This window comes from Nicotiana tabacum, chromosome 3 (assembly GCF_000715075.1).
Source record: "Nicotiana tabacum cultivar K326 chromosome 3, ASM71507v2, whole genome shotgun sequence".
In the NCBI taxonomy this organism is placed as follows: domain Eukaryota; kingdom Viridiplantae; phylum Streptophyta; class Magnoliopsida; order Solanales; family Solanaceae; genus Nicotiana; species Nicotiana tabacum.
Window position 1 is genome coordinate 119,602,820 of NC_134082.1, and position 20,891 is coordinate 119,623,710.

Sequence of the window (20,891 nt, forward strand, 5' to 3'; positions counted from 1 at the left end):
CTAGCAATCACAGAATCTCCTATCGGAGTAGATACCGCAAGGGGTTTACTTATCAATTCAGGTTCAATGCCAAACTTATTAGCCACAAAGGGTGTAACATATGATAATGTAGATCCCGGATCAATCAGCGCATATACATCATAAGAAAACACAGATATAATACCTGTAATAACATCTGGAGACGACTCGAGATCCTGTCGACCTACTAGAGCGTAGGTTTGATTTTGAGCACCACTCGAACTCGGCACTGCACCTCTACCCCTACCACGATCTGTCGACTGCTGAAAACCCCGTGCTGGAGGTCGAACTGATGATGAAGAACCAGACACAGATCCAGTCGGCTGAGTCATACCATCACCTCCTCTATTAGGACAATCCCGCATCATATGGCAAGGTTGTCCGCACGAATAGCATGCATCAGAACCTCGACGACACAGTCCAAAGTGGGCCTTGCCGCACTGATCACAATGTGGTGTTGGGGGTCTCATCTGACTAGTATTCTTGTGATGTTGCGAGCCAGATGCCCGCGAACTCTGACCTGGACCAGAATAGGATCGATCATATCGAGGCCTCTAAAACTGTGGAGGAGCACTAGCTACAGGTGGCGCCGAACTCCTCGAAAACTGTAGCCTGATGTTGCCTCTGAAGTCATCAGAATACCCTGCAAATCTCGCCCTCTTATGCTGGCCCCTATCCTGCTCCCTAACTGCCCTCTGCTGGCGCTTACGATCCTCTAGGGTCTGGGCATAAGCTTGAATACGGGAAATATCCATGCCCTCCACCAAGGAGGCTGTCGTACACTCATTTATCAGATGTGGTCCCAACCCATTCACGAACATATGCACCCTATCACTCATCTCGGCCACCATATGGGGAGCATACCTTGCCAAAGAATCAAACTGCATATTGTACTCTCGCACACTCATATTACCTTGTCTAAGGTTCAAGAACTTATCAGCTCTAGCTCGTCGTATCTCAACTGGCAAGTAGTGACGAAGAAAGGCCTCAGAAAATTCCTTCCACACAGCTGGAGGAGGGTTCGGACCCCTGGATCTCTCCCAACTATCATACCAGAGAACCGCTAAATCCCGTAGCCGATAAGAAGCCAACTCTACTGCCTCTGTATCACTAACATGCATAACCCGAAGTGTACGATGAACCTGGTCAATAAAAGTCTGTGGGTCCTCCTTGGGGTCTGATCCGGTAAACACTGGAGGGTCTAAATTAATAAAATCACGAACTCTTGTACTAACTGGTTTCTCAGCAGCACCTGTATTCTGCCTCTGAGCCTGAGCAACTACCAAGCTAGTCAATAACTGCAAAGCACTCCGCATATCCTGGTCTGGAGTACCAGACGGAGGAACTGGAGGCGCTGGGTGCCTTCTAATATCCTCTGGAAGAGATGGAGTAGATGAGGTATGAGAGAGCATCTCACTCTGAGCCTCACTTTGTCCTGCTCTGACTTGGGGCACCTGACTGGTACCCTCTCCCGCTGTTGTATCAAGCCGTCTACTAATCGTTTGCTTCCTAGTCGAAAGCATCACTGAAAAAAACAAGGTGAATATTAGAGACGAACACTTACGACTCAACTCTACGCACGATCTAGATTCAGGAAGAAGGTAACAACCCTAGATGTCATGTAGCCTCCTGATTATAAATGTGGCGCGCTACACATCCATAATCAAGAATCTACTAGACACGGCTCATAGACAACCCCTAGGACAGACTTGCTCTGATACCAAGTTTGTCACGACCCAAACTGGAGGGCCATGACTAGCACCCGACCACACTTGCCGAGCACCAACGTACATTTCATCTAACCTTCATTATTATCTTTTAGGGCTGACGAGATCAATATAAATGGTAGACCTGGATCATGGACAACCAGCAATAAAATATGACGGCATGAACATACATAGCAGGGGATGACCAGACAATCAAAAAACTACATATAAGGTATGAGCTACCACACTACTATGAAAGACTATACAACAAAAACTAGCCGACAAGGCATACCAAACTATACATGAGTCGACACCTGTCTATGAGCCTCTAAAGGAACATAAGTGCTGCAACATAGCCGGAACAGGGCCCCAACATACCCATAATGTCTATAACAAAAATGCATGCCAAGACCAAGGCAAGTCTGGAGAAGGGATCTCGCCAATCACCGCTGAACTGGACAGCCTACTGTGGTGGGGGAGCTGCACCTGCCTGTCTATCAGGACCTGCAGCACGACATGCAGCGTCCACAAATAAAAGGACGTCAGTACGAATAAAGTACTGAGTATATAAGGCAGGGAACCATAAATACGATCAGTAATGTAAGCAAGGATAGAGAATATACAACCTGTAACATCTTAGTACCTCTGAGGGCTACTTACATGAAATGCATGATACATATGTATAAATACATAAACCCTTAAAACATTCGCCTCTGTGGGCATCATCATCATCATATCGTACCCGGCCATAATAGGCTCGGTAAAAAAACGTACCCGGCCATCATAAGGCTCGGTAGAATCGTACCCGGCCACGTGGAGCTCGGTAAAACCCAACTGATCGGTGGTTGCACAATAGGTGCCGTACCCGGCCAACTATAGCGTGGCTCGGTAGAGTAAAATAGATACATATATATAATGCATGCTCGACTCATGGAATCACATTCTAAACCTTTCGGAGTGACGTAAGGTCAGTATCCTCTGTACACGTTATTAGGACTAACTCTTCACTATGAACCTTATAAGAATCAGGAAGTACCAACAACATTGATAACATAAGAATAAGAGAAGCAACATTAACATCAATCGTTCCATAAGAGGAAACACAATGTAAGTACTGCTAGCTTCTAAGAGTAGAGTATCGTGGAAGCTCGTTCATTACATTATGTACAAGCGGAGTCGTGCAAAAGAAGGAAAGGTATAGCCTCACATACCTTGTATATACTGCCCCAATCTCAAGCTATGCAATTGTCAAAACTCCTTAGTCTACAATAAGAGAAACGATACTATCGTTATCATTTAAGCGTCATAACTATTATGTATCGACCACAACCTATTTTACGATGAAACGGACAGCACCTCCCCTATATATATGACCTCACACCATTCAAAACAGTCACCAAACAGCCCAAACAACATCAATAATAAACATATTGAGCCTCCCAAAATAGTCCACACACAGCCTAATCACTCCATACATACGACGACCACCGTAGTCGTGTCAAACAACCTGGAAATGTTATGAATAACTATCAGCCCATAACCCTACATATATATGGTGTTTCTCCACACCCATCCTCCTCCAAAACTCCACAAAACAATAGTAAAATACGCAGCCCAACAGCAACGCAAAACAGTCCACAAAACAATAACATTACTACCAAGCCTTTCGATATATATTTCACAAGTTCTAGCTTCAATGGCTTAGCCGCAACTTGGATAATCTTAAATACATATAGATTAAGAGGTTCCTTACCTTTATACAGAAATAACAACTCCAATTTGACCTTAAATTTCCATGAAATATCCCTCCAATGCTGCCACAACAACAAAAAAGCGAAACTAGCGATCAATTAGTGTTTTTCGGCACTAGAATCACTTTAGAAGGCTTGAAATCACCTAGGATTGATATTAAGAACATGAGGGAGTATTTACAGAACATAAACTCTTTAAAACAACCTCCCACACGAGCTGGAACGACACAAAAATGAGCAACAACAAGAAGAACAAGAGACTTACTAGCGCCACGGAATTCCCGACACTTGATTTGTGTTGTTTGCCCCTTTTTGGGTCTTGAATCTTGAGAGAACCTTGAGAGGATGTTCCTAGGGTTCTAAGGTCTGAAAATAGTGATAAGAAATGACTTAAAACGGGTTGGAGGCATCCTATATAGGTCCAAATATCTTAAACCGCCTTAGTGGGCCCCATAGAGAGGTGCTTGGCGCAGTCTCGCGAAAACGCGAATATCTCTCTACTCCAAGATCATATCGATGAACGATTTAATGCGTTGGAAACTAGACCCATAGATCTTTAATTTGGTTGGTAGATCACCCCGTAATTCCTTGTAAATTAGGAGAAAAGATTAGAAACATTTGACCTAATGTTTAAGTAAAATTATGAACCTAAGTTGCGACAACTTTTGTCGACTTTTGTTTCATAACTCGTTTGACTTCAAGACTTATGATACGGATATTATATGATTAAAATACCTTAATAAATGAACTCTTGAGTGTATTAAGCACCGCTAGATTACTTGAAAATACGAGTTACAACATCCTTGATTCATTTAACTTCTAATACTTGTTAATCACCCTTATACACTCTTGTATCACTTAAGACCAATATGATTGACTTCTTATCATCTCAAAGATAATTCTTTCTTGGATTTATGTTAACTAATATATGGCATGAACTAACACATGTGGATATGGGTTGTAACAAAAAAAACTAGTCGTTAACTGGTCCGGGCCGGTTTAACCGATTCTACAGTATTTCTGTTGACCAGGTTTGACCGGTCTGGTTAACCGGTTGAAAATAGGTGAATGGACCAAACCCCCTACCCTTTTAACCCAGCCCCACCCGACCCCCTTGTACCGGTCTGGGCCGATTCCAATTTCAACCGGTCTGGGCCGATTCTGATTTCAACCGGTCTAGGTCGGTCCGGAAACGGGGTGACCCGGCCCGTTAGACACCACTACATTGTCCTAAGTACATCTTCCTAGACAGTATATTACGTACTTGTGTCTAGAGGTGTTTATAAAAACCCGAAACACTAACTAAACCGACCAAAAAAACCGATACTTTTTTGGTTTGGTTTGGTTTTAGTTTTGAATTTTAAAAACAGATCAAATTTGGTTTGGATTCTATTTTAATAAAAAAAAAACCGAAAAGACCGAACCAAATTGACTATAGACATTAAATACACACACACACACACACACACACACACACACACACACACACACACACACACACACACACACATATATATATATATATATATATATATATATATATATATATATATTTATACACATCTAAAATTCTAAATGTACATGTTAATCGTTTGCACTTTTAGTCTAGTTCTTTGCTATTATAATAATCTAGTTCTTTGCCTTTACATTCTAGTTTGATTGGTAGTTTTCTTTTGCTAAGTACAAGAATCCATTTCATATTAAAAATAATCTATTTTTAATTTTAATTGAGTCCTTAAATTATTCTTCACTATTTGATTCAATGATCTTCAATATATCTTGGTAAATAATGAATTTCTCAAAATGCAATTAGTTTGATCGTGTTACATTCAAAATGTAGTCGCCGGAATATGTGTTTGATAGTGTATGTCTCATATTTTAGAAAAAACCCGATAAATAACAGAAAAAATCGAAAAACTGGCAAAATTCGACATAAACCAAAGCGATAAAAAACTGACTTAATTGGTTTGGTTTGGTTTCAATATTTGAAAAACCGACTTGCTTAGTTTGATTTCTTTTTAGGAAAAATCGATCCAAACCGAACCATGAAAACCCCTACTTGTGACCCATCAAAAGCGACAATCCACCTGTTTGATCTCCAGAAAGGATATTACTGCATAAAATTTTAGGTCTATTAACAGTGGTGGGTCTAGAGTTGTATTATAAATGTAGGGTGGGACATCCACAACTTTCAAATCTTAAATCTGCCTCTCTGACCAAATACTATGACCAAGACTCACACTTCTGCTGAAATTATACAACTATTTCTGTGCTTCCGGTCAGTCATATCTGTAGCACATGATAAGGTTAGCGCCTGGGCCAACCCAACAAACTCTGAACCACGGAAGTGAATTTGCTGGGCCTGATCCTTTTTTCCTAGATGTTCAAAATGGAGAAAAGGGCATATTTGTTTGGTGGGTCGTTTGTTAGCAGATAATGAATTCAATGTTGACGACACAAAGTACTGCTGCTCTACTGTCGCTTTCGATGTTAGGGCCTAGAAAAATTTATTTCAGTCTACCAACCTCAGTATCAGTGCTGAAACGTGAAATGGCTAGCTACAGTATACAGATAGATTTGCAGAAATACAAACGCAAAATGATTTTAAAGCACCAACAAGAATTTACTGTGTACCGGGAAACCAGCAGAGCTCCTAAATATGGACAAATTTGAAATGAGATCTATAGAGTTCGCGACCTCAAATTTCAAAAACTCTAACTTTGGAATGTACAACGTTTTCTAATATGATATTGTTATCCTTCAATCTTGGTGACACACTAAACCATAACAGCATTGCATGGTATCAATTGAATCAAGAATCATAAAAATGGATATTAGTTGTCTACTAGCGGATACTCTTAGCAAATCCACCATATAACATGTAGCAGTCTAGCGGATACTTAATGGTTATTGTTCCCTCAAAAACCAACTTCAAACAAGTAAGAATTCACAAAGGAGCTTCTCGTTCTAAAGATAACAAGCTTCAAAAAAGATTAATCATCAACTTAGTAAATACTATAGGCTTAAAATTTGAGAAGAAGCTTACACGAAAATCAGCTGTGGTCCATATCTCTGGCAGCCCACTTACATTTGAAAAAGGCAAATTGTAACCTCTGATAAGATGCGACAACATTAGCAAAGTGACTTCAAATATCAACTTAATTAACCAGCAGAAAAAAAATACTAGTTTACCTTAGGTTTCTATTCATCCCAAAGAATGATGACATAAGTTGTCCTATACGCATAAAGCAGGGTGGAAAAGGCGAAGTAAAGGAAAAGCTGATCAAGGTTTTCCTTCTCTTTTCATTCTTTTAAACATTTATGTTTTCGGACTTTCTCATTTAGGTGGAGAAAGTCCCTCGGGTCTATCGGAAACAGCCTCTCTACTCCTAGGTAAGTTCTGCGTACACACTACCCTCCCCCTACCCCAGTGGGATTTCACTGGGTCGTTGTTGTTGTTGTTGTCATTTAGATGGTGTTGTCATTTAGATGGAGAGACTGGGGACAGGGGTTGGGGTGTCATAGAAGAGGGGAAAGACAGAACAACCAATGTTTTTCAGATGTACTCCTTCATATCGATTATTCATTAGAGAGGACATTCAATTATTTGTTAGAATGGGCAATGCCCGCACTTATGTCCGTACTACTGACTAAAACAATTGACTATAAAAGGATAGACATTCTAATCTTTTTTTTCTTTCTTAAGATAACAAAAGACCCTCCGCTAGACTATATGTAAAGGCGTGGTCAGAGATATAAATACATGAATATGTACAGAAAATCTATTTTACTAGTTCTTTATTGCTGTATATGCAGAGATATGAATGTCACAGCACTCTGCCTCCCACGAAAAATCCTTTGTCATGGCATCGACAATCTTCTTGTCCCATTTTGAAGGGTTGTTCTTCTGTAATAACATGACATAAAGCACGATTAAAAAGCCTGCTCTTTTCTGGGTAGTAAAGTACTTACCAGGAGCAGACAGCTGAATAAGAGTAAAGTTTTTTCATATTCATTTGTTAAGTTCTTTCGGGCCCATGGGAGGGGAACGGGGGAAGGAGGTGAGAAAGACTTTGGAAAGACTCAAGTACATACAAGTCCTTCAATTGCTTGGTTCAGGGACATATTGGCGAAGGTATCTTTGATATAACGAGAGAATTTGGTGCCCTCAAGATCATGGTCCATAAAGTGCCTGTTTGTCCAGTAATTTAAAGAAAGACGTGAACTTTCTCAACAGTCAAGGAAATAACAAACCATAGATAACACAGGATGAAAATTTTCAGCTCATTTTGCATATGTTGTTAACTAACCCGAAGTTACTGTCCGTAAAATTCAGTAGAATAGGCACAGCTCCATATCTCATGGCCTTGAGCTACATATAAACAGAGAAACCATCAGAAGCATTAAAATTTCAGGATATATACAAAAAAGCAGGCAGATTAAAATCTAAAGACTCTAAAGGGAAGCAAACATGATGTCAATTTGTGTGTCAATTAAAAAGGTTAATCAATTCACTGTGGAAAGCAAAAGAATGATACATGTATCATGAGTACTCATCTAATGATAGTATGTTTTCTAATTTTGAGAATCCTTCTTCATCTGAAGCAAAATGTGCGGCCAATGTTTGCATGGTAAATTGTGATGTGACAAACCCATGTGAGCAAAATGGAAAAATCAAAGAAAAAGAAAGAAAGGAAAGATAGAAAGAGACAGAAAGAAATAAGAGTCATGAAATGCTGGCTGCAAATGTCAAAGAAGAATTCGGCGCGCAGTTTGTGGTGTCGTCCTCTTCGTATTCACATTTACTGATTTTTTTTCCAGCAGACGTTCTGCCTATAAATAGGCAACCCTTTCTTCAGTTGTAAATCATCTCTCAACCTCTTCTTTCTCTTCAATTAATAAAGAGCTATTCTTTCTGTGGTCGTGGAGTAGACAAAAATTGCTGAACCACGTAAATCTTGTCTTGTCTTGTGCAATTTATTGCTTTTCTCTTTTAAATATTTTTCCCGTCTATTATCCTGACACGCTTCTCAACAACTGGTATCAAAGTACATACAATGTAATTCTGGTAAAAAAGTACGGTATTGATGCAGGTACTATTCACAAGAATAGTGTGACACTATTGATCATCAATACTAACATTATTCACAATAATGAAGTACTATTCATTAATAGTGATAGTACTGTTCACCAATAGTGATTGTTGTCTACCTTATACGGTTGGACAGTTTTTCTTACACAGAGTAGTATCCGATGTTACTATTCGCAGGCACTATTCATATAAAAAATTGTGAAAAATGGCATCAGAAGAAGGAAAGGTTAAGATGGACAAGTTAAATGGCAAAGATTTTGAATTTTGGAAAATGCAAATAGAGGATTATTTGTACCAGAAAAAACTACACTTACCTCTGACCAGGGTAAAACTAGAGAATATGGCCAAAGCGAATTGGGATCTATTAGATCGCCAAGCTCTTGGTGTGATTCGTTTGACGCTAACATGAAATGTGGCGTTTAACATCAATAACAAGAAAACCACTGCAGGCCTGATGAAGGCGTTATCAAATATGTACGAGAAGCCATCTGCTTCAAATAAAGTCTATTTGATGCGTCGATTGTTCAACTTAAAGATGACAGAAGGTGGATTTGTTACGGAACATATCAATGAGTTTAGTGTAATATTAACTCAGTTGAGTTGTGTTAATATAACATTCGATGACGAAATCAGGGCGTTGATTCTACTATCATCTCTACCGGAGAGTTGGTCTGCAATAGTAACTGCAGTTAGCAGTTCATCGGGAAGTACCAAACTCAAATTGGATGATATTAGAGACTTGGTTCTAAGCGAAGATATTCGCTGAAGTGAATCAAGTGATTCCCTAGGATCTGTTTTTAATACTGAAAGCACGAGGAGAAGCAGCCAAAGAGGACAAAGTCATAGTCGTGGCAGATCAAAGTCAAGGAGAAGAGGGCAATCAAAAAACCGCAAAGACATTACTTGTTGGAATTGTGATAAAAAGGGTCATTACAGTAGTCAATGTAGAGAGCCAAAGAAGAAGAAGAACGACCAATACAAGGATGATAATTCAGCAAATGTGATTGCTAAACAAGTCGGTTATGCACTAATTTGTTGTGCAGATAGCCCAGTCGAATCTTGGATTCTGGACTCAGGAGCATCTTTTCACTCTACCTCATGCAAAGAATTATTGCATAATTATATTGCTGGAAAATTCGGGAAGGTTTATGTAGCATACGGCGAACCTCTGGATATTGTCGGGAAAGGTCAAGTTCATATAAGGATTTCACAAGGGACGCTATGGAAATTGCAAAATGTCCGACATGTTCCTAGCCTCAAGAAAAATCTGATATCTATGGATCAGGTTGACAGTGAACGTAGTGCCCTGGAAAAAGTTCTGAAATATTATAAGGTCATTAAGAGGTTCGACGTGTGCTAGTTACATTTATTTGTATGCGAATGCTAATTAACAATATGAAAGATATTCCATGAACATAATAACAAGTGTACGAGGTGTACTTGAAATGATATAGGGCCTAAGGAGAGCCCTTGGGACAAGTCAAGTTAGAAATTGCATGATAGACTAAAGTTCCAAATGAGTACGCGCAGGACCTAACTTTAGACGAGCATATCTAGATATACATATATATAAGGAGTTATGTGGTGAACAACCTATCAAATAAAAGATCTTCGAGTCAAGTTTCTAACGCTTCAAATCGTTCGTCAATTGGACATTCCGACAAGAAGTTATGATCAAATTACCAAAGGCTGGCACTGAAGTACAACCATAGCGTCCGGGTTCGCATCCGAGCTTGGAGGAGGAGTGAACTAGGAATGCGAAGAGTCTGGGGCAGTGTTCGAAACCCAGAAATTTGGGCCTACAAGTACAAAGTCGGGGAGAGAGTATTTTGAGCTTTTGGGGTTAGGGTTCTTGAGGTCAAGAGGTGATTTTAAGCTCAAATCAAGTCCAGCCAACTAAGATAAGTTGTTAATGATATTTTGGGTTGATTCTTACTCAATATACATGAGTTCTAATATCATTCTTACATCCAAATACTAGATTTCATCATCAAATCCTCAAGAACACAAAAATCACCAAAGTTGTGATTTTTCAAGGTTGATTTACTAGAGGTAATTCTAATGATTCAAACTAGTTTATTATGAGTAGTTAGAAGTATTTGAAGCATTTGTTACAAGTTTTAATGATTGAAAGATTGGATTATAAAACTCTAGTTCATGGCATGAATAGTACTTTTGAGAAAATGAGAGAGAAGAAGAATAGTAATCTTGGCGATGAAATTGATGAATAAGATGAACCTATGGAATTATTTGTTAGCAAAAGTTGGAAGTGATCAACTAAGTAATCACCCAAATTGTATATTTTACAAGTGTTGATTATGGAAGACGATGAATACTAACTTGGTGGCTTGATGTAGTATCATTAATAACTTCGAATGGGTATTAAAATATAAAAATGAAGTTGAAGGGGCTAGCATGTAAATCTATTCGGCGATTTGAGTTGTTGGAGGCTTGTAGCCAACTTATGAGCCATAGTACATTGATCAATATTTTAGGTTATATTTTGATGTAATTAGGATATCTAATTGTAGATATCGACTTCCTGGTGATGTTTGAGCATTTTAATCAATATTGGAATGATGGAAGAGGATTAAAAGCTTGTGAATGTTAATAAAGCGAAAACGAGGTAAGTTGATTAAAACTTACTCTTCTTGAGAGATTTTCTCTAAAAGCATGTTTCAAGTTAATGCTTATTGCTTAAGTTGTTTGCAAATGTGCTTTCGTGCTTGTGGGGACAAACAAGTATGGATGTATCCCTGTACTACAATATTATGTTACATATGTAGTGTCATGTTGTTTTATAAAATATTATTTTAAATCTTGTTGGCAAAATGAATTTAAGGTAAATGTTATAAGTTTTTATCAAAATTTACGTATTGATAAGAGTATATATATTTGAGTGCTAAAGATAAGTTTTCATGGAAAGTATTTCTTTTGAAAATTGACAAATAGAATAGCACTTGTGGTGTCTTTTTAAAGATTGATGTTAAATTGCTAAAAGCTTTTACATGTAAAAAGGTATTTAATTTTTGTTCAAATGGTTTAGATTTTCTATCAATGCTATGATTTGATAAAAAAATAGATCATTTGAAGCTATTATGCTATGAATCTATTTTGGGAGTATCAAATGTTTTGGGAGTTCTTGTGTTCACCGAGATTGGCTTTGGATATATTGTGTTCGTAGTCATGAAACTACACGTGCCGGTGTAGGCGTAGATGGCCACTTTGTGGTATACACTACGGTAGAGTGCTCTCCCTCGAGAGGGTACTATTTTGTGCTATTATTAGCATGGCTAAGTCGATTCGTACGACACTACGATAAGACGACCTGAGCAAGTAGGGTATATGATACTTGCCGCTAGGTACATAACCTAGTTGACCTTTTTGTGTCGGGTGATGGTATAATACTCCTAGTGAAAGGTAAGGATGATTTTCTTATGCTTAGGCCTACAGAGACGAAAGTGATTTTAATGACTTAAAGTAAATGGAATAATTTTGTATGATTTTATTCAAAATCTTGGATTGATATATGTTGAATGATAGAGGATTTCAAGGAAGATATTCTCCATATCAAGATCTGATCCTCTAAGATTTTGGAAATAATTGTTGTAATCTAGAATATCAAATTCTGATTCTTTTTATTTTATTTTATTCTGTATAATCCCAGATTTTATGGGATTTAGATGATTCTATTTCTAACCTCTTCTTGTATATAAAGCCATGTATATGACATTCAAAGACATGAATGAAATTATTCAAGTTTCTTACTCTTTCCATATGGTATCAGAGTGTTAGGCTTATTACTGACTGATTTTTTTTTCATTCATCCATCTTTTCATCACATTTGTCCTCTTTATCCGCCCAAGGGTTAAAACCATTTGAAAACCATGTCCGAAAAGACTACTATTGCGAATACTCCAGTCTCTGAAAATGTTTCTGCCATAGCTCTACAGTTTCAACTGGAGATTTACAAAATATTCAAGCCTCTTATCGGTTGAATAGGAAAAATTATCTAAAATGGTCTCAGCTTGTTCGTACCTTTCTAAAAGGTAAAGGGAAATTAGGACATCTCCTCGGTACAGGACCATCCAAAGAAGACCCCAAGTTTGATGCATGGGATGAACATGATTCAATGGTGATGCCATGGTTATGGAACTCCATGCTTCCAGAAATTAGTGAAACCGTTATGTTTCTGAATACTGCTAAGGAAATTTGGGATGTAGTGAAGAAGGCATACTCTAAAGTTCATGATGCTGCCAGGATCTATGAAATAAAAACAAAATTATCTGCAAAAAAACAGGGAGCTCGATATGTCACTGAATATTCTAACCTTTTGCAGGGGTTATGACAAGAGATGGATTCTATTAATGCATTCAAATGCATTGCGCAGACGATGCTGTAATTTTGAAAAGATTTATTGAAAAAGAAAGGATTTATGATTTTCTTGCAGGGCTAAATGCAGAGTTTGATGCTGTACGAGTGCAAATTTTAGGAAAAGAAGATCTGCCATCATTGAATGAGACAATGGCCATTATACGGACAGAGGAAGGACGGAGGAGTGTTATGCTTGAAACTCAAATAAATGAAGGATCAACTCTTATGACAAAAGGGACAAATAAAAAAGAGTCTGGAGTTTCACAATTGGAGAGCACCGTCAAGCCCGCAAGTTCATTCAAACCGCTTGTCAACGGGGACATCTTTACTGCACTTACTGCAAAAAGTACCGGCACACGAGAGAGATATGTTGGAAACTCAATGGTAAACCTCCAACCAAAAATACTTTTGATGGAAAGCAAGCACACATTGCTAGCAGCCCGCAGATTGATGAAAAAAGTCCATTAGTCCCAAAATTCAACAAAGAAGATATTGAGAAATTGAAGACATTGCTGGAATCTCTAGAGATATCATCTTCGGCAGGTAGTTGTTCAATGGCCTTGGCAGGTATTTCTTCCACTTTTGTTGCTAATGTTAGAGACAAATTTTCTCCAATGTGGGTGGTTGATTCCGGGGCAACTGATCATATGACTTGTTCCTCCCATCTCTTTATATCATATTCACTTTGCCCTAGCTATAAAAAAATAACTATAGCCGATGATTCAGTTATTACTGTAGCTGGCCAAGGAGACATACAACTGGGAAAGTCTTTTACTTAAGAATGTTCTTCACGTCCCAAAGTTATTAGCAAATCTCATCTCTGTCCACAAAGTCACCAAAGATTCCAAATGCAAGGTAACCTTTTTCTCTTCACATTGTGCATTTCAGAAACAGGACACAAAGGAGATGATTGGGCATGCTAGTGAGAAAGGTGGTCTTTATTTTCTAGATTTTCACAATGGTGGAGATACAATTAAGAATTCCTTATCTAGTTCATTCTTGTCTGAATCTGTTATGTCCAATAAAGATAGAGTTTGGCTCTATCATCGTCGCTTAGGTCATCCATCTTTTTATGTAATCAAGCTAATGTTTCCATCTTTATTCAAAGATTTGGTTGTTGAGTCTTTTCATTGTGAAGATTGTGAAATTGTAAAATATAAATGTGTTTCCTTTCCAATAAGCAACAAAAGATGTCAGACTCCATTTTCTCTTATTCATAGTGATGTTTGGGGACCTTTTTCCATTCCTAATATTTTCAGTGCTAGATGGTTTGTGTCATTCATTGATGATTGTACAAGAGTAACGTGGATCTATTTGTTAAAGCAAAAATCAGATGTCAACCACGTTCTTCCTACCTTTTTAAATCTGGTTAAAACCCAATTTGATGTGACAATTAAAAGATTCCTTTCTGATAATGCCAAGGACTACTTCAATCAAAACCTCTATGTTTTCTTCAAAAAGGAGGGAATTATTCACGAATCGTCATGTATCAATACTCCTTAATAAAATGGGATAGCGGAGAGAAGAAACGGTTTGTTACTTAACATTACTAGATCACTATTGTTTCACAAAAGGGTTCCAAATCAGTATTGGGGGAAGCTGTCCTAACTGCAGCATATCTTAGTAACAGAATACCATCAAGAATTCTGAATTTTAAGAGCCCACTTGATACTCTTAGGAGTTTCTTCCCGAATTTCGAAAACTCCAGTAAATTGATTCCTAGAATCTTTGGGAGTATTGCCTATGTTCACATTCATTCTCAAAATAGAGGCAAATTAGATCCACGTGCTCTTAAGTGTGTTTTCATTGGATATTCTCCTACTCAAAAAGGATATAAGTGTTACCAACCATTAACCAAGAAGTTTTTTATTTCAGCTGATGTCACATTTGATGAAAGTGAGTCATTTTTAAAAATTCTTACATTCAGGGGAGTCATTGGATGGAAAAGGATCTCTAGACTTATCATTACTTGATTTGTCTATTCCTAGCCATGACAAATCCTTATCTGTGTCCTTGCCTGGGTCACCATCTCTTCACTCATCTGAGTCTCTAAATCCTAATGAACCTATTAGTCTTCTAATCTTGATATAGATAAAGCAATTCAAGAAAGTAATCCACCATTGCAGGTTTATTCCAGAAGAAAGAGGCTAACTGATCAAACTACTCAACCACAATTATCTCCTCATGTTACTGCTCCTAATACCTATCCTGAACTTGTTGAACCATCAGAAACACCAAACCAAACTGATCATGAAGAAGAACATAACCAACCAAATGATCTTGACCTTCCCATTGCACTTAGAAAAGGAACCAGAACCTGCACACAACACCCTTTGTGCCTTTCCTTGACATATCAAAACCTATCCCCAAGCCATAAAGCTTTTCTTAGTAACCTGCACACAATTCCTGTTCCAAAAAATTTGTCTGAAGCATTAGGTAACAAAGAGTGGGAAGAAGCTATGAAGGTGGAAATGGAAGCATTGCAGAAGAATAAAACTTGGGAAATGGTGGAATTACCAAAAGGAAAAAAGCCGGTAGGGTGTAGATGGGTGTTTACCGTGAAATACAAGTCAGATGGGTCTATAGAAAGATTTAAAGCATGTTTGGTAGCAAAGGGTTACACACAGACCTATGGAATTAATTATTTGGAGACTTTTGCCCCAGTGGCAAAAATGAATACGGTGAGGATCTTATTGTCATTGGCTGCGATTTTTAATTGGAATCTACAACAATTTGATGTTAAAAATGCTTTTCTACATGGAGATTTAGATGAAGAGATCTATATGGAGGTACCACTTGGTTTTGAAAGCAAGAAAGGAATGGTATGTAAACTGAAAAATGCACTCTACGGACTAAAGCAATCACCCCGTGCATGGTTTGGAAGATTTACAAAGGTTATGATCAAGCTAGGCTATCGGCAGAGTCAAGGAGACCACGCCTTGTTCATAAGGCACTCAAAAACAGGAAAGGTAACTGCTCTACTAGTCTATGTAGATGATATCATAATAACAGGTGATGATTCAGAGGACACACACAATTTGAAGAATTGTTTACTCAAGGAATTTGATATCAAAGATCTTGGAAAATTAAAGTATTTTTTGGGAATTGAAGTAGCACATTCTAAACAAGGAATCTTTATTTCCCAACAAAAATATGTGCTTGATTTACTGAAAGAAATAGGGAAACTAGGGTGTAAACCAGTGGCCACACAATTTGAATATAATCATGGGTTGTGTAATTCTCCAGAAGATTTTGTGGCAGATAAAGGCTCGTATCAAAGGCTTGTAGGGAAATTGATCTACTTGTCCCATACAAGGCCAGATATTGCCTTTGATGTAAGTGTCGTTAGCCAATTTATGCATGACCCTAGAGAAATGCATCTCCGAGCGGCCAACAGGATTCTACAATATCGTAAAGGAAGTTCCGGAAAAAGAATACTATTCCGAAGAGGAGGAGACATGGTTTTAGAGGCTTATACTGATGCGGATTATGCTGGTTCATTAGTGGATCAAAGGTCAACTTCAGGATACTGTACTTTTTTAGGAGGAAATCTTGTGACTTGGAGAAGAAAAAAACAAAATGTTGTGGCTAGATCAAGTGCAGAATCCGAGTTCAAATCTATGGCGATGGGAGTTTGTGAGTTGTTATGGTTAAAAATAATCCTTGATGATTTGAAGATAAGATGGGAAAGACCTATGAGACTATATTGTGACAATAAATCAGCAATAAGCATAGCTCATAATCTTGTACAGCATGATCGCACTAAGCATATTGAGGTAGATAGACACTTCATTAAGGAGAAATTAGATAATGGACTATCTGTACGCCATTTATATCTACAAAAGATCAGTTGGCCGATGTTTTAACAAAAGGACTACCAAACAATGTGTTTCAAGACCTGATAAGCAAGCTAGGAATGGACGATATCCATTCATCAGCTTGAGGGGAGTGTTGAATGATAGAGAATTTCCAGGAAGATGTTCTCCGTATCAAGATCTGATCCTCTAAGATTTTAGAGATAATTGTTGTAATCTAGAATATCAAATTTTGATTCTTTTTTATTTTATTCTGTATAATCCCAGATTTTATGGGATTTAGATGATTCTGTTTCTAACATCTTCTTGTATATAAAGCCATGTATATGACATTCAAAGACATGAATGAAATTATTCAAGTTTCTTATTCTTTCCACAATATAAATATTTTAGAAGTTTATATTGTGGGTTATATTTCACTTGTCTTTTATTTAAAAGGCCAAATACATACACAAGCCCTTAAAGTTGGCACTATTTTCCATTTGGGCACCTCAACTAACCCTTGTACCTATTAGACATTTTAACAACCATTTTAATGTACCTATTAAACACCAATCACTAACATATAAAAAGAATGATTCTCACTCATATATGGGCCCGTGAATTATGCTTACATGGCACCAAAATCTCCTCTTCTCTCTCAAAAATTGTTCCTCCATCTTCTTCCTCTATTCTCACAAAAAAAACATCTAAAACCCAACTCATCCATCGAATCAAACGTCCACCATCATTTGTTCCGCGGGCTTCATTATGAAAAAAAACTATTACTAAGATCACTGGCCATACATGCTTGATGCCACAACACCTCACCACCATAGAATAATAAAAAAATCTTGTGACAAAAGTTTAATTCAATTTAATTGAGTGTTATAGGAAAAGCTGAATTTTCGTTTAATAACTAGGGAACAAAAAACTTCTCTGTGAATAAAGGACTAAATTAGGAATTAGGACATAGTTTTCCAAATAAAATAAACAGTCTAGGAGATGGAGTGACATTCTTACGAATCGTCATCTACTTAAAACTCTTTGACTAAATGTATAATAGTGCATAATGGGGACATAGGGCAGTAGAGAAGCAACTTAAATCTTTGGCATGTAGTTATCTCTGTTTTGTGTGGTTGGAATTGAATAACACAGATGAAACGGACTAACTCGCCGGATCTCGACCTGTGTTATCTCTTTTGGGTTGACTAAGCCGTTTCATTCTGAATATTGCTGAGGGTCGTTCTAATGGCGTTTCGGAAAAGGTGTCACCAAGTTTTTCTGCATTTGGTGGTTGCAGTTGAAGAACATGAAGAGAAGAAAAAACCTTTTTTTTCCTTTTGTTATTTGACACATGTTACCCAATAATTGGTCTATTTTCCATTTCAGCGCACTTGCAAATCATGCGTTTTATTCTTAAGAGAGATTGAGACCCAGGTGTTCCATAGGTACAAAGGTTAGTTGAGGTGTCTAAATGAAATTTGGTGTCAATTTTAAGGGGTCGTGTATGTATTTGACCTATTTAAAATGATAAAGATCAGGAATTGATAAAATTTCTTATCGTTTTATATCAAATATTGGTGCATTATTTTTATAAAGTTTGTCCCAAGAACTTAAAGTTAGAAAGAGTCTATGACACTTATTGAGTATCATCATGGTGTAGTCAGCCCTTACGGGCCCCTCTTCAGGGTCCCATTTTCTTTATGTGTTTCAGGATGAGGTGCGACATGTGATGTGTGGACAGGACTAGGATGACTCTCTTCCGAGGTATGATGAAGACCACTTTTATCTCATGGTAGCTATCATGTTATTTCTTATTTTCTTTTATTGAAATTACTCCAAGTCAGAGGTAGGGGCAAGGCTGCGTACATCTTACTTTCCCCAGACCCCACTTGTGGGAAACTAATGGGTTTGGTGTTGTTGTTGTTGGAATTATTCCACGTGGTAGTTCTATCCTTTGGTATAGAGGCTCTATAGATAGTTGTGTTAGATGTAAAAATAGGGCTGTGGATAAAGGAATAATTATTTAAATTGATTATATCCTTTTTATAAAAAAAATCGTGTAAGACTTTGGAAATAAAAAAAAATTCTATGACTTGATTTAAAAATGTACAAGATTTTCAATTGGCTTCCATAATTATATTTGGTTTGACATATAGGTTGGTTCGCTCGGGTCGGGTAGTGTGCGGGGTGTCGGTCACGTGGATTTGGGTCGTGATAGTGAAGGATATACAACAACATTCGATAACGGATCGTGGAAGATAACCAAAGGAAATTTGGTTGTGGCACGAGGCTTCAGGAAGGGAACACTGTATGCAACTGCAATATAGAGAGATACTATTGCAACAGTTGATCATGGTCGTGACACAACATTGTGGCACCGGAGGCTTGGGCTTATGAGTGAAAAGGGAATGAATTTGTTGACATCCAAAGAAAAGTTGTCAAACCTCAAACATGTTAGAATTAGGTTTGTGCGAAGATTGCAATTACGGGAAACAAAAAAGAGTTAGTTTCTCAAAGGCGGGGAGGACGCTAAAGAAAGAAAAGTTGGAACTAGTGCATACGGATGTGTGGGGACCAGCACATGTAACTTTTCTGGGAGGCTCACGCTATTATGTCACCTTCATTGATGATTCCACGAGAAAGATATGAGTTTATTTTCTGAAAAATAAATCTAATGTGATTGTTACCTTTAAAATATGGAAAGCTGAAGTTGAAAATCAGACAAGCCTAAAGTTAAAACGTCTGAAATCTGACAATGAAGGAGAGTATGATAGTCAAGAGTTCAAAGCATTTTGCTCCAAGAATGGGATCAAAATGATCAAGACAGTTCCTAGAACACCGTAACAAAATGGTATTGTAGAGAGAATGGACAGAACCCTGAATGAACGAGCAAGAAGTATGAGAATACATTCTGGATTGCCGAAGTATTTTTGGGCCGAGGATGTTAACACGACAACTTACCTCATAAACAGGGGACCCTCTGTACCACTGAATTTTGAAATTCCTGGACAGGAAAGGAGGTAACTCTCGCACATCTAAAAATCTTTGGTTGTGTTGCTTATGTACATGTAAACTCCAATGATAAATACAAGCTTGATCCTAAAGCCAAGAAATGTTTCTTTATTGGCTATGGTGATGATAATTTTGGTTATCGATTTTAGGATGATGAAAATAGAAAGATCTTAAGACACAGGAATGTCACATTCAATGAAAATGTGATGTACAAGGACAAGCTTGAAGTAGAACCAACCAGCACTAGCAAACAGACATCTGAAACAGTTGAGTTAGATGAAATATCATAAAATGAAGGGGCCAGAGGGATTGCAACTGATTCTGAATTTGAAGATGAAGAACCAAAAGCCGGATCTGGATCAGAACCAGAACCAAAACCAGAGATAGAATCAGATGCAGAACCAAATCTGGAGTCAGGACTTGAATCAAATTCGGGATCAGTTACTCCTGAACCTACATTAAGGAGATCTAAAAGAGTCACGAATGCTCCAGATAGGTTAACTCTCTCTCTCCACTATTTACTTCTAACTGATGCTGGAGAACCAAAATAATTTGTTGAAGCAATGCAGGTGATAAACTCTGATAATTGGAAGCTAGCCATGAAAGAAGAGGTAATTCTCTTCAAAAGAATAAAACATGGATACTTACACAGTTACCAAAAGGAAATAAGGCATTGCAAAATAAGTGGGTGTACAGGGTCAAGGAAGAGTGTGATGGTAAGAAGAAATACAAAGCACGATTAGTAGTAAAAGGCTTTCAACAGAAGGAAGGAATTGACTACACCGAGATCTTCTCTCCTGTAGTCAAATTAATTACTATCAGGTTGGTGCTAAGTATCGTAGCTGCAGAAAATTTGCATTTGGAGCAGCTAGATGTTAAAACTGCTTTCTTGCTTGGTGACCTTGAAGAAGACATCTACATGAAGCAACCTGAAGGTTTTCAAGTTTCTGGTAAAGAAAACCTTGTGTGTAAGTTGAAGAAGAATTTGTATGGTTTGAAACAAGCTCCCCCACAATGGTACAAGAAATTTGATGGGTTCATGCATAATAATAGTTTCACACGAAGTGAGATGGACCATTGATGTTTTATCAAAAATCTTGATGAATCCTATATTATTTTACTGTTGTATGTTGATAAT

At 37.8% G+C, this 20,891-nt stretch overlaps 1 protein-coding gene across 4 annotated transcripts in view; it reads right to left on the reverse strand.

Moving 5' to 3' along the window:
• Window positions 1-1,214: 1,214 nt before the first annotated feature.
• Window positions 1,215-20,891, reverse strand: part of LOC107801864 (putative starch synthase 4, chloroplastic/amyloplastic) — a 34,253-nt gene continuing 14,576 nt past the window's right edge. Inside the window, exons 18-23 of one of the 4 annotated variants that reach the window (XR_012707764.1) lie at window positions 7,786-7,847; window positions 7,571-7,667; window positions 7,267-7,382; window positions 6,522-6,588; window positions 2,103-2,228; window positions 1,215-1,543 (exon numbers count right to left, since the gene is read on the reverse strand). Coding sequence is in view for 2 of the 4 variants with exons in the window: in XM_016625275.2 (XP_016480761.2) it covers window position 6,588; window positions 7,267-7,382; window positions 7,571-7,667; window positions 7,786-7,847 (276 nt within the window). In the remaining 2 variants the exon portion in view is untranslated. Of the gene's footprint in view, window positions 1,544-2,048; window positions 2,229-6,096; window positions 6,589-7,027; window positions 7,383-7,570; window positions 7,668-7,785; window positions 7,848-20,891 lie in introns of those variants that run through there. The other 3 variants (XR_012707765.1, XM_016625275.2, XM_016625268.2) reach the window with 3 other exon arrangements.